Source organism: Scyliorhinus torazame, chromosome 29 (assembly GCF_047496885.1).
Source record: "Scyliorhinus torazame isolate Kashiwa2021f chromosome 29, sScyTor2.1, whole genome shotgun sequence".
NCBI lineage: Eukaryota > Metazoa > Chordata > Chondrichthyes > Carcharhiniformes > Scyliorhinidae > Scyliorhinus > Scyliorhinus torazame.
In genome coordinates this window covers 32,513,190-32,527,480 of record NC_092735.1, presented here as the reverse complement: position 1 = coordinate 32,527,480, position 14,291 = coordinate 32,513,190, and the positions used below count along the sequence as shown (strand labels likewise).

The window sequence follows — 14,291 nt, the reverse complement described above, 5'->3', positions numbered from 1 at the left end:
AGTTGCTCTTCAGAAGGTGGGTGATGGTGAGTTGCCTTGAACCGCTCCAGTCCCTGAGCTGTAGGTACACCCACTGTGCTGTTTGGGAGAGAGTTCCTGGATTTTGTCCCAGTAGCAGTGAAGGAATAGTCATTATATTCCCCAGTCAGGATAGTGAGTGACTTGGAGGGGAGGATCCAGGTGGTGGGTTCCCAGGCTTCTCCTGCTCTTGTCCTTCTAGGCGGTAATAGTCGTGGGTTTGGAAGTTGCTAGTTCCTTCAGTGCATCTTGTAGATGGTGCACACAGCTGCCACTGTAGAAGAATTCTTGGAGCCATTCTGTTCCATACTTGCAGATTTTTTTTATTATTGAAACAGAGACCATTGTTATATTACCCTTGGTGGTAGTATGTTGTGTTCTTTGCCTTTTCTTCCCAAATGATCCGATGTGTTGTTGATAAAGAATCCACCAATCATTAGATTGAAACAAAACAGATTTACTGGAAAACTATTAATTAAACAAAGTTCGCACACTACTGAGCTACAGTTAAGAAGTAATATTGAATCTGTCTAGCAATAGTCACTAACTATACTATGATCTAACCTCGTGTTATCTCTCTCTAATCTTATCTTCTAGTGTTCTCATGCTTTCTCCTTCACTAACTACCCAGAATTCCTTTCGGTCTGATTTATATACAGCGAAGTGGTGGTGCACTCTAGTGTTTGAATTACACAGATGTAAGAAGTAATCCTTCACTAACCTGACTATATACATATCATTACAGCTACTATTTGCACTAAACCTGGATCACAAAACTGTTCTGATGCATAAATGTTTCTTGAGGATTTCACTTGCATGAAATTGGTGACTTGTCACTTGTGCACATTTTGCCAGAATTACACACTTCATCCAAATGCTTAAGTGGCAGATCATCCCAGAGTGGCTGACAGGACACATAGGCCAGGAACAGAAACTGCCACAGGAGGCCCTGGATGAAATTGACATTGGCTGTCTGCAAGAACACTCAAGTCAGTATAGTTATCCATTCACGTTTACACAAAGAACACGACCATACTATGAATATGTAACTAATTACCAGACACAGGTGATCAACTTTACAGCAGGATGTAGGTCCAGCAAAAGAAGCCATCAGACTCCAGAATGGGCTAGTAGCTGGTCAGATGAAGGTTTTCAGAGGACAGTGGATCTTGATTGAACCATCCTGGATAAACAGGAGTATAACATGAAATAGGGGCTGGTTTAGCACACTGGGCTAAATCGCTGGATTTTAAAGCAGGCCAGCAGCACAGTTCAATTCCCGTACCAGCCTCCCCGAACAGGTGCTGGAATGTGGCGACTAGGGGCATTTCACAGTAACTTCATTTGAAGCCTACTTGTGACAATAAGCGAATTTCAGTTCATTTCCTGGGCCTGGCCAAACTTGCCATTTATAGGTCCAGGCAGCGGGCGACCGAGGGGGTCGTCCAGCCTGACTGCCCATCTTCCACGGCCTCGTTCGCAGCCGGGTGTCCCTGGAGCGGGAGCATGCGGTGTCCACGGGCACACTCGAGGCGTTCCGTGCTCGGTGGGCACCGCAGGGGTTGGATTGCCTTATCCACCCCGATTCTCACACTTTAATTTGATGGGTTTTTGATAAGTCTTTGTTTCCTTTCTCGTTCTCTTTGGGCTGTGCTCCACTCATTGTTTTGGGGCATTCCCCTCGTTTGTTTTATCCATCAGCTACTTTATGTTCTTTTGCTTGGTTGTCACACCCAGCATCACGCCAGTGTCAGTGGCGGATGCTGGCTTAACTCCTGTACGTGTAGATAAACGTACAGGTCATCAATTCACCAACAAAACACCACAAAAAACAAAAAATAATAAAAAAGACAAAACACAGAAACAAAAATATTTTTTATTTGTTAAATTAGAGTAGTAAGACCATATAAAAGGTCTACAGTTCCTGGGCAGCACGGTAGCATTGTGGATAGCACAATTGCTTCACAGCTCCAGGGTCCCAGGTTCGATTCCGGCTTGGGTCACTGTGTGTGCGGAGTCTGCACATCCTCCCCGTGTCTGCGTGGGTTTCCTCCGGGTGCTCCGGTTTCCTCCCATAGTCCAAAGATGTGCAGGTTAGGTGGATTGGCCATGATAATTTGCCCTTAGTGTCCAAAATTGCCCTTAGTGTTGGGTGGGGTTACTGGGTTATGGGGATAGGGTGGAGGTGTTGACCTTGGGTAGGGTGCTCTTTCCAAGAGCTGGTGCAGACTCGATGGGCCGAATGGCCTCCTTCTGCACTGTAAATTCTATGAAATCTATGAGTTCTTAGATTTGGGGATAAAGCTCCACATCCCATTTAACAGTGACTGAGCAATAGCTTTCTGTTTGATATTCGCCACAAATCCATTTCGCATTGCCCCAATTTGTCAGCTGGTTTGTGTATTCTCTGTGGCTTGTCTGGGGCAGGTCAGCCTCGTCCAATCTGTTCTGCTCAACGCTGTCCACGCACAGAAATTCCTCAAAAACCAGTGGACGGAAGACGAGTCTTTGGAGCTCTCTTCCTGAAAAAGTGCGGAAGCACAAACTTCGAATATTTTTACGGCAGTGGCAGATAGATTCTTGGTAAGTGGGGGTGGGAACGGGGGGGGTCAAAGGTTATCGGGGGGAGGTTTGAGGTCTTTATCAGATCAGTCAAGACCTTATTAAATGGTGGTGCAGGTCCGAGGGGCCGAATGGTCCACTCTGCCTCCTTGTCCAGCAGTTTGTGCGACGGCTACAAAAACAAATTAAATAGGCTAATGGAGATTTATTCTTCATCTAATTTATTGTTCATCTTGACAAATATATGAATAGGATGGGAATAGAAGGATACGGACCCAGGAAGTGTAGAAGATTGTAGTTTAGTCGGGCAGTATGGTCGGCACGGGCTTGGAGGGCCGAAGGGCCTGTTCCTGTGCTGTACATTTCTTTGTTCTTTGTTCTTTGGGGCTGGAATAGAGAGAGGCAGAGGTTCTGAAACAGCCGTATAAAGATCAGCTTAGACCACATCTGGAACACTGTGTCCAGTTTGGATAAATTGGCTTTGGTGGAGATGCAGAAAAGATTCACCGGAACGGAATCGTCGCTAAAAGGGTTAAATGATGAAGACCGTTTGCATCGACTGGTCTTTCAATCACAGAGTCTTGGATTAGGGAAATTAAATGAAAATGAAATGAAATGAAAATTGCTTATTGTCACAAGTAGGCTTCAAATGAAGTTCCTGTGAAAAGCCCCTAGTCGCCACATTCCGGCGCCTGTTCGGGGAGACTGGTACGAGAGCGTGTTGAAGATAACTATTGGATTTGATAGGGTGGATAGAGCGAAACCAAAGAGAATCAGAGAATCTCCACATGGCAGAAGGAGGCCTTCCCCAGGAGGGAAGAGAGGCGCAGCCTTAACGTCAGAACCAGCTTGTTCAGGAGTGAAGCTCGGAGGCATTTATTCAACAAAGAATGATGGAAATCTGGAACTCTGTCACCCAAAATGTCAGAGGTCATTTTAACATTTCAACGCTGAGGTTGTTAGATTTTTGTTGAGTGTGGGGCAAATGGGACTGAGACGTGTTTACAGAGTTAGAATTCAATCCAGTCACAATATGAATGGTGGAAAATGTTTGAAGGGTTGAATGGCCCAATCACAGAGTAACCATCCTGATCTTTCCTGTATTCCACAGACCTGATTGGCTCTGGGTATCACACCCAACCCCCTCTCATTGATTAATTGGTGCCTCGATTCATGGCAGATTCCTGATTGGCTATCAGGGAGTGTCAATCATCATTGGTGATGTCATTCCCTGTTTGAATGCAGGATGTCCCAGTTGTATAAATACAAGAACTTGTGAGCACTGAGGTCCTGTTGTTGCTGTTTGACTTTGACTCTTAACCAGTAAGATGGCTTCCCAAGTGCGTCAGAACTACCACAAGGACTGTGAGGATGCTGTTAACAAGCAGATCAACCTGGAGCTCTATTCCTCCTATGTTTACCTCTCCATGGTGAGTTTTACTTTTTTGGGAGTCCTATTTTCAATTTAAGACTGTGGCTTTGTTGCTTTCTGAGCAGGTAGAGTTTCTCTAGGTTAATGAGTTGTCTTTAGATATATTCCCTCCCCAGACTGAATAGATTGAACACTCCAGGCAGGTGTTTGTCCCTATTTCAGAATTGCTGTTTCCAGTTTGGATCTATAATTAACTCCAGGATTCTGTGAAGTTTCTGGTAGAATGCTTAGTTTGAAGGTACCTAAACCCCTCTTTTCCAATTGAAGAGGAGCAATTAAATGTGATTGGCTGGCTGATGTACTGAATTTGAAGGATTTTCTATTTTCCATCATTAGTGTGAGAAAGGATGTAATTCATTGTGGTCAACAAACTTCAATCCAAACAGCATTATTACTTGCACAGTGGTTACCACTGCTGCCTCATTGGCAGGAACCCTCTGGTGACCCACGGTGTGGGTTTACTCCGGGTCCGGTTTCCTCCCACCATCCACAGGGATGGGTTTCAACATACTGAGGAAAAGCATTGATAAAGCGATTTGTTTTCAATAAAAACCAAAACTCTGGACCCCTAATTGGAGGCCAGTATTGAGGTCCAGGAAGGGTGGGGTGAATCTGATAGCTGGGGGTCTGACCTGCCTCTTTTCCACTGTCTCTACCTGCAGTCCTCTTACTTTGACCAGGATGACGTTGCCCTGCGTCACTTTGCTGAGTTCTTCAAGGAGCAGTCACACGAGGAACGGGAACATGCTGAGAAACTGATGGAATTCCAGAATAAACGTGGAGGCCGCATCATCCTGGAGGATGTCAAGGTTGGATTTGCAATGTGATCTGTGGATTGGCATGGAAATAATTTAAATTAGTTAGTCTGCTTCAGATGGAACATTGGGAGTATCGGTAAGCTGGTGGGTGTCTAGGATTAGATGACATTGTAAACCAGCTTGCAAATATATGGTGGCTTCATCTGTGGGGAGTATATTTGTGTGAGATATGTATTCCCCACCTTCATACTGATCAGATAACTGGTGGTTGACACTGCTGCCTCCCAGCGTCAGGAACCCAGGTTTAATTCCGGCCTTGGGTGACTGTGCGGAGTTTGCACTTCCTGTGTTTGGTTGTTCCAGTTTCTTGCAGTCCAAAGATGTGCAGGTGGGGTTACAGAGTTAGTCTGGGGGAGTGGGCCTAGGTTAGGTGCTCTTTCAGTGGGTCAGTGCAGACCTGATGAGTCACAAGCTAGCCCCTGCCTGGGCCTTCTTTCAGTGAGCAGATTGGCTAAATCTGAAGTAACCTGAATTACTATAAGTGGCTTTGCCTTGTGGTCCTGCTAAATTTGGGATAGTACTGTGAATGCTGGTGTTCTTAACTAAAACAAAATGTGTGGAAAAACTCTAGTCTCTGGCAGCATCTGTGGAGAGGTCATATGGACTTGATTCTCTCTCTTTCTTATTGAATCACCGACAAATGCAATGTTGAATAACTGTTTTCCATTCCTTCACCTCCCAAACCCCCCAGAAACCAGAGCGGAATGAGTGGCGCAACGGTCTGGAGGCAATGCAGAGAGCTCTGCAGATGGAGAAGAATGTGAACCAGAGTCTGCTGGATCTGCACAAACTCTCCTCTGGGAACACCGACCCTCATGTGAGTTACTGTCTCTGTTTTGACTGCAACTATCCCAGTGCAGAATTGTAATTTTGAAAGAGGCTGCACCAATAATAGCAGACCAAATTCCAGTTAAATTGAAAGATGAGTATTGACAGGGTCAGAACAGACTAATTTTTTTTCCCCCATCCACCATGATAGCAACTTTTGCTCCCGACAGCAAGTTGTTCGCTAGGTTATATGTGTAACAAGAGCGATTGCATCTAGTATATCAGCACTAGATGGTGTCAGAGTGATCATATAAAAGGCTGCATCTCTAGGCATGCTGATGGAGAAGGATAGTGAGGTTGGATTTTGTGTAGTTTACATATTGGATTATTTATCACAGATTCAGGACATGTTAAGAAGTGTGAACCTACTAAAGTTAGTGTAAAATAAATTTGTTTTAAATGTTTAATTTTTATCATCTTTGTCAACACTACTGGAGGACAAGACATGTAACATGTACAAATCTAAATGGGAGGTATAGATCAAAATCTGTTCTCCTATGAGCCAATTTTGTTTCCTTGTTTCAGCTTTGTGACTTCCTGGAGACTCACTACTTGGATGAACAAGTGAAGATGATCAAGAAGCTCGGAGATCACATCACCAACCTGAAGAGACTGGGAGCCCCTGAGAATGGCACGGGAGAGTACCTGTTTGACAAGCTCACCCTAGACTAACATTTGCACCCACTTTTTTCACTATTCAAATGAATACTTTGCCAATGAGGGAACATGCACATCTAATTAAAGTATTTATCATGCAACTGATTTGTCTGTATGATTTGGTAGGTGACTTATTCAGATCATGAAAGATCTAGACATTCTCTACCAGTGGAGCTTCAATGCCTGTCCATGGTCTTTACTTACACCCTAATCCTCACTAAGGGGGATTTGCAGGACATGAGGTTTGTTTGTCATTTTTTGCATCTGATGACTTATTTTATAAATTCAGAACTAATTTCTTCATCATAGCCTCTCTTCAGTCTACAGGGCCTCGTTAGACCATGAGGAACACATTTCCCACAGTCTTTAATTCTGTGACCTGCATACACAATACAGCATTGACCACCTTTAACCTGCCTCCAGGCACAGCTTGTGTATGGTCCACTTATATATGCACCTTATTTTTAAACTGGTCCACTTACCTATGCACCTTATTTTAAAAATGGCATAACTTAGCAATGTGCAAGTCATGCCTATTGTGCCTGCATGATGGGGCAGGCAGGGGAAAGTAAGATATTTGATATTTATAAATGAGTCGATAAACTTTTCCCCACAATGGACTTTGGCAAAAGAACAAGCAAATTAAACTTGGGATAGTTAACAGCTCTTTTTTTTTTTGATTGGGATAAAACTCCACCTTACACTTTACAGTGATGGATCTAGTGTTCTGTATTGGAGTTTCCCTCTAGGGGAGCTGGTGTTGGTATTGCCACTTGACTTGACTAGATAATGGGATTAAGGAGACCAGCCAGCTGTCTTTCATGTGTCGGTTCAGGCTCGATGGGCCAAAGGGCCTCTTCTACACGGTGTGAGATCCTTAACTGACCTGGACTCCAGACCACTGCCATGTGGTTGACCGATAACTGCTCCAGCAAGCCAACTCTGGGCAATTTGGGATGGGCAACATTACAGTTTTCCATTTCCTCCAACTTGGTTAGTTTGCGGATTCATTGCAGACTTTCCGGTGCATTCTGACTTTGAATTCTCCGAGAGATGGGGTCTGGTTGTGTTTGACATTAACAGGCTGGCGTTTCCATTAGTAAACGCCAATGTTGTGACGATCAGATTCAGTTTGAGGAAAGTTAAAGAAACCAAAATCAATCACCTGACTGACCGGGGGGGACGGAATGATTTGGTACACAGGTGAGGAATTGGTTAGGTGGTAAGAAACAAAATTAGGGATAGGTATATTTGGGATAGGGCGGCATGGTAGCACAGTGGTTAGCACTGTTGCTTCACTGCGCCAGGGTCCCAGGTTCGATTCCCGGTTTGGCTCGCTGTGCAGAGTCTGCATGTTCTCCCAGTGTCTGAGTGGGTTTCCTCCCACAAGCCCGAAAGACGTGCTTGTTAGGTGAATTGGACAGTCTGAATTCTCCCTCAGTGTACCCGAACAGGCGCCGGAATGTGGCGACTAGGGGATGTTCACAGTAACTTCATTGCAGTGTAAGCCTACTTGTGACACTAATAAAGATTATTATTATTATCTGGAGTGTTGGGTTCAGTTCTGATACATTGGCCTTGGAAACAATGCAGCACAGATTCACCAGAATGATACCAGTGCCAAAGGGGTTTGATTATGTTGGCAGTTTTCACAAGCTAATCTTGTAGTCCCTCACATAGAGAAGACTAAGGGATGATGATAATTGAAACGTTGAAGGTGATTAATGGGTTAGATAAGGAGAAATTATTATCTCTTCTTGGTTCATCCAGGACAGGGGCAACAAAATCTTTGGTTTGGAGCTAAACTATTCAGGGGTAATGTCAGGAAGCACTTCTTCATACAGATGATAATGAACATCTGGAAGTCACACCTATCCACCAGAAACTGAGGGGCACTTGGACAAATCTGAAATGGTTAGATCTTTGTCAGGTAAGGTTGTAGAAGGCTATGGAAGCAGAGATAGCGAGTTAAGATACAGGTCAGCCGAAATCTGATTGAATGGTGGAACAGAGTTCCTTTGGGTAGTGTCTGAGGCCCAATCATCTTCAGCTACTTCATCAATGACCTTCCAACATCATTTGGGGATGTTTGTTGGTAATTCGCCACACAAGTGCCAGGCAATAACCATCTCCAATAAGAGAGAATCAAACAATCGCCCATGACTTTCAATGGCATTACCATCGTTGAATCCCCCACTATCAACATCCTGGGGTGTCATCCATTGACCCCAAACTGAACTGGACCAGCCATATTAATACTGTGGCTGCAAGAGCAAGTCAGAGGTTAGGAATCCTGCAGCAACTAATTCTCCTCCTGACTCCCAAACCCTCTCCATCACCTACAAGGCACAAGTCAGAAATGTGATGGAATACTCCCCTCTTTCCTGGATGAGTACAGTCCCAACAACACTCAAGAAATCATCCGGACAAAGCAGCCCACTTGATCTGCACCCTTTCCACAAACATTCACTCCCTCCACCACCGGCACACAGTATCAGCCGTGTGTACCAGCTTCAAGATGCACTGCAGCACCGCACCAAGTTTCCTTAGGCAGCACCTTCCAAACCCACGACCACCGCCATCTAGAAGGAAAAGGGCAGCAGATACCTGGGAACCCCACCACCTGGCGCTCCCCTTCCAAGTCATTCACCACCCTGACTTAGAAATATATCACCGTTCTTTCATTGTCACCGAGTCAAAATCCTAGAACTCCCTCCCTAACAGCACTGTGGGTGTACCGACACTACAGGGACTAGTGGTTCAAGAAGGCAGCTTACCACCGCCTTCCCAAGGTCAATTAGAGATGGGGCAACAAATGCTAGCCTTGCCAGCAAAGCCCACATCCTATAAACATTTAATTATAAAACAAATACTTGAGGCACTTTAATGGTCTCCTCGTCCACTTATGCTCCAATCACAGAACAATCATCTGAATCTCCATTCCAGAGCTCTGATTGGTTCTGGGTATCACACTCCACCCCAAACCTTTCATTGGTGCCTGCTGCATCGAAGATTCTTGATTGGCTATCGAGGATTGTCAATCATCATTGGTGATGTCATTCTCTGTTTGAATACAGGATGTCCCAGTTGTATAAATACAAGAGCTCGTGTCAGCAAGGGTCAGTTTTAGAACTGTTTAGGTGACAGTAAAGATGGCTTCTCAAGTGCGTCAGAACTACCACAAGGACTGTGAGGATGCTGTTAACAAGCAGATCAACCTGGAGCTCTATTCCTCCTATGTTTACCTCTCCATGGTGAGTTTTGTCGTTCTGGGTCTAGTTTCAGAATTAAAGTTATGGCATTATTGTAGTGTGGACAAGTAGAATTGCTCTAGGTCAATGAATTGGGCTTCAGACTCTATCTCTTGGCCAATCCTCCCCAGACTTAATCCAATGACCATTCTTAATATAGGCCTGCGGTGTTGACTGTTCCAGATAGCTTATTTACAGCTAACTGGGTTCCCTGGACAGTGAAATTGACTTGAAGATGTGTAAACTTAGTTGACTCAACTAAATCATATGAAACATTAGCTGGCTTGACTGTCCTAATTGGGTCCAAGTGGTAAGGTGGGTGAACTGTTGGATTTGAAAGGATGTATTTACAGCTAACTGAAATTGGCTTGTGTGGACTGAAAGTTCATGTAATGGGTAGCACAAGTGGCTAGCACTGTGGCTTCACAGTGCCAGTGTCCTAGGTTCGATTCCCTGCTGGGTCAATGTCTGTGTAGAGTCTGCACGTTTGCTGCGTGTCCAACGACGTGCAGGTTGGGTGGACTGGCCATGATAAATTGCCCTTGTGACCAAAAAAAAAGTTGGGATGGGTTATTGGGTTACAGGGATAGGGTGGAAGTGAGGGCTTCAGAGTGGATTGGTGCGGACTTGCTGGGCCGAATGGCCGCCTTCTGCACTATGTAATAAAGGTGGTGCTTGCTTTATTCTCCTCCTACAAGGAGAAATTTTCAATGCTTTAAAAAAGATCAAAAACTTTTTTCAATGTGAGGCCATTTGGGAAGAGGTTACTCTTTCTTTTGGACTAACCATGCATGAGATTGGTTCTGACTCTTTCCTCTTTTGTTTCCCCCCCCCCCCCCCCCCCCCCCCCAAATTGTGTCTTCACCTGCAGTCCTCTTACTTTGACCGGGATGATGTTGCCCTGCGTCACTTTGCTGAGTTCTTCAAGGAGCAGTCACATGAGGAACGGGAACACGCTGAGAAACTGATGGAATTCCAGAATAAACGTGGAGGCCGCATCATCCTGGAGGATGTCAAGGTTGGGTTAACTTTTTTTTTTAGTGTAATGCTAGGAAGGATTGACTAACCGATTGGAGATTAGGCTGGAGGAGGATTACTAACTGTGTATTACAAAGCTAGAGATTGTTGAGTAAACTAGAAAGGCATTACATTGGAAGCAACATCATCCCATTGAAATTGGACACCAGCAGCAGACAATTGGGATGATATGCAAGCTAAACTTGAGTCTAATGATGTAATTGGAGGAGGTGGTTGCAAACTCATTCTCTTTCATATTTGCAGGCCATCCAATCTGGTGGTCCAAGGTAAAGAATATAACTTTCATCAATGCTAAATATTCTGCATTTGGATTATCCCTCAAAGACACTCCACCTTTAAGCATAATATTTGAGCAGCCCAAGATATGGGGGGAGGGGGAGAGCAGTCTGGATCGGCTATTGAAATTACTTGGTACTGGGACCTGGGTTGTGACATTTGCATGTTGTCCTCATGACTGTGGGTTTTCACTAAACCCAGTTTGCTCCCACAGTCCAAAGACTCTGGTGAGGTGGATTAACTGCTAAAGCTTCCCTTTGCCACTCGTGTATATATACGTCCCTCGTGCTGTAAACCCTAGTGATAGACTAGTGACCTGTTCCTGGAATGGTTAGCTACAGAAACAGATGTGCACAGTCAGGGTGTGGACAGGGAGAATGTTGCTAACTCTTGAAATGCTTGGGGATAACTCATTGATTCTTGTTAACCAATTTCACCCACTGACCCAAGCTCTTTCTTTCTCCCCAAACTCCAGAAACCAGAGCAGGATGAGTGGAGCAATGGTCTGGAGGCAATGCAGAGAGCTCTGCAGATGGAGAAGAATGTGAACCAGAGTCTGCTGGATCTGCACAAACTGTCCTCTGGGAACTCCGACCCTCATGTGAGTTCCTAATGTCCCATTTAACAAAACATTCTTACCCTCGTGTCCCAGTTGCTGTAGTTATTGTGATATAATATCAAATGTGGAAGTCCTATAAAGAACCAGGTTATGATAATTGGATAAATATTCTTCAGGACACTGTTTGGTCCCTTGTACTACTATGGAAAAACTCCCAACACCTAATCTGTCCAAAACAAGATCCTTTTATTGTGTTCAGACAGATATAAGGAGACCTTTCTTGCCTGTGGAGTTCATTACCACAGGAAGTAGTTGATGCTAAAACATTGAATATATGCCAGAGGTGGCTAGATATAGCACTTGTGGAATGGGATCAAAGGCTATGGGGAGAAAGCAGGATTAGGCTATTGAGTTGGATAATCAGCCATGATCGTGATGAATGGCGTAGCAGGCTCGAAGGACCAAAAGGCCTCCTGCTCCTAACTTCTATATGTGTCATGTGGTAGGTTGGTAATCTGATACAGAGCATGTTATCATGAAGTCTCACTACTCTGGAATTTTCAACTGCTGCTGACCTGGTAACATGTACGTCTTATTACCCTCTATCTCCTGTTCTCAGGATGTGCCTCTTTATAATACTGGTTCCGGGTCACATGACCTTGGTCTTGAGACCACATGGTGTCTGTACCACCACCTGCTGGTAGGGAGGTCTCATACCATCCAACTATGATATGGCTCATAGGCTGATCACCACAGAAACTACAGTCCTACTCTGACAATAATAATATAATGTATCCTGCTGCCAGCTAAAGGCTGACTAGATCATAATCTTGCATGATTGCACCTGACAGGGTAGCCATGATGCAGTGAAGCATATTGGCCTGGATTATGTGCATCAATCCCAGGCCTATGAGCCATAGCTTGCAAATACCCTGTTTGTTGTAGATGAGGTGAGACTTGTGTTTTAGGCTTTTGCTAATCTACACTGATTTTTAAGATGGGACAATCCATGAAGCAAATGGGAACTGGGGTTTTGCATGCCTAAATTGATAACCTTACCCCTGGAATAAGACTTGATGATCCACCAATATCTCTGCTGCACTTGTACAAGTCCGCTCTTGTCCCAAGAACATTCATTGAATTTCATAGAATTTACAGTGCAGAAGGAGGCCATTCGGCCCATCGAGTCTGCACTGGCTCTTTGAAAGAGCACGCTACCCAAGCCCACACCCCCACCCTATCCCCATAACCCAGTAACCCCACCCAACACTAAGGATAATTTTGGACACTAAGGGCAATTTAGCATGGCCAATCCACCGAACCTGCACATCTTTAGGCTGTGGGAGGAAACCGGAGCACCCGGAGGAAACCCATGCACACTGGGAGGATGTGCAGACTCCGCACAGACAGTGACCCAAGCCGGAATTGAACCTGGAACCCTGGAGCTGTAAAGCAATTGTGCTAACCACCATGCTACTGTGCTGCCCTAATTCCCTATGATAAGACCCTTGGTTTAAAAATTCCTCTTGGCTAATTTGTACCCTTCTCATCCTCAGTTATGTGACTTCCTGGAGACTCATTACTTGGATGAACAAGTGAAGATGATCAAGAAGCTCGGAGATCACATCACCAACCTGAAGAGACTGGCAGCCCCTGAGCATGGCCTGGGAGAGTACCTGTTTGACAATCTCACCCTGGGGGAGAGTGACTGAACTGACTGCTGTTGTTTGTATAATTTGTCCTTTATGCTTGTGCTAGGACCGAGGCTACAAGTGAAATGCACTAGCTGTAAATAAAACTTATTGGCCTGTTGTCTTGTCTATTTTCAGATTAAGATATGCTTAGTGTTACTGCTTATCGTTGGTCCATTATTGCATGTTGATGGTCTAACTTCATTGTAATCCTTAATTCTTCTGTGCATTTTTGTTCTAACCATAATAGAAATATGCAAGGATTGAATGTGTGGTTCTGGACAGGAAATCGTCACTGGGTAGTCTTTCTTGAATTCGTCAAGCTGGGCAGCAGAAATGAAATGTTTTCCAGTGTCGTTGGAGCAGTAATGTGTGCATAGAAATGCTGTGAAGGAGACCACATGCATAAAGTACCCTACACCTGCTCCTTCAGTACTCTGTTGGGCATGTAACAGCCTGAGAGCTCTGTTGGTACTGGAATCAATTGGGTCAATGGGCAATGCCACCTGACATGCTCAATTTACTCATCCAGCCAAAGCAGTGTTTGTTTTTTTTTTTGTTTTTTTGTTCTGATAATCTGTCTCTAGGCTCCAAATTGAATATTTTGTACTCCAGGAAAAGCCTTCAGGAAGGATTGAATGTGAAGAAAATGCAAATAACACCAAATGGGTCTTCTGTGGGACCTGAGCATAACCAATGACCCTTTAACTGGCTGGCTCGACCATTTCACAGTAATGAGTCAACCTAGGTCCTTGGTGCCATGAGTCCTACAGGTGGTGCCACATGTAGAACAGACCAGGTAAACACAGCACATTTCCTTCCCGAACTGGTATTAGTAAACCATGACCGTTGTCCTGGCCATCATTACTGAGGCTAGCTTTACATTCTATATTTATTGAGTTTAAATGCTGCCAGCTGCTATTGTGGGAGTTGTAGCCATGTCCCCCAGAGCTTTATCCTGGGCTGCTGGATTACTAGCCCAGTGATTACCTTGAGAAAAGCTTTTCAGTTAATACTTTTTCCTTCCCACCAGCTAACTATGGGCTTGCTCCATCAATTTACAACCACCCCCCCCCCCCCCCCCCAAGAAAAGTATCTATTTCCAGATCTTGGGTTGAATCCGTCTCTTCTGATTTGTATCCTGTCGAAACAAAGAGGGAA

At 44.6% G+C, this 14,291-nt stretch overlaps 2 protein-coding genes across 2 annotated transcripts; both read left to right on the top strand.

The window, feature by feature from the left end:
• Positions 1–3,885: 3,885 nt before the first annotated feature.
• On the top strand, positions 3,886–6,416 carry LOC140403773 (ferritin heavy chain, oocyte isoform-like). Its single transcript, XM_072491934.1, has 4 exons — positions 3,886–4,010; positions 4,675–4,821; positions 5,522–5,647; positions 6,184–6,416. Exons 1-4 carry the CDS (start codon positions 3,909–3,911, stop codon positions 6,328–6,330), a joined length of 522 nt encoding a protein of 173 aa, XP_072348035.1. The 5' UTR covers positions 3,886–3,908; the 3' UTR covers positions 6,331–6,416.
• A 3,050-nt stretch (positions 6,417–9,466) lies between these two features.
• On the top strand, positions 9,467–13,631 carry LOC140403772 (ferritin heavy chain-like). Its single transcript, XM_072491933.1, has 4 exons — positions 9,467–9,569; positions 10,438–10,584; positions 11,356–11,481; positions 12,996–13,631. Exons 1-4 carry the CDS (start codon positions 9,468–9,470, stop codon positions 13,149–13,151), a joined length of 531 nt encoding a protein of 176 aa, XP_072348034.1. The 5' UTR covers position 9,467; the 3' UTR covers positions 13,152–13,631.
• Positions 13,632–14,291: the final 660 nt, after the last annotated feature.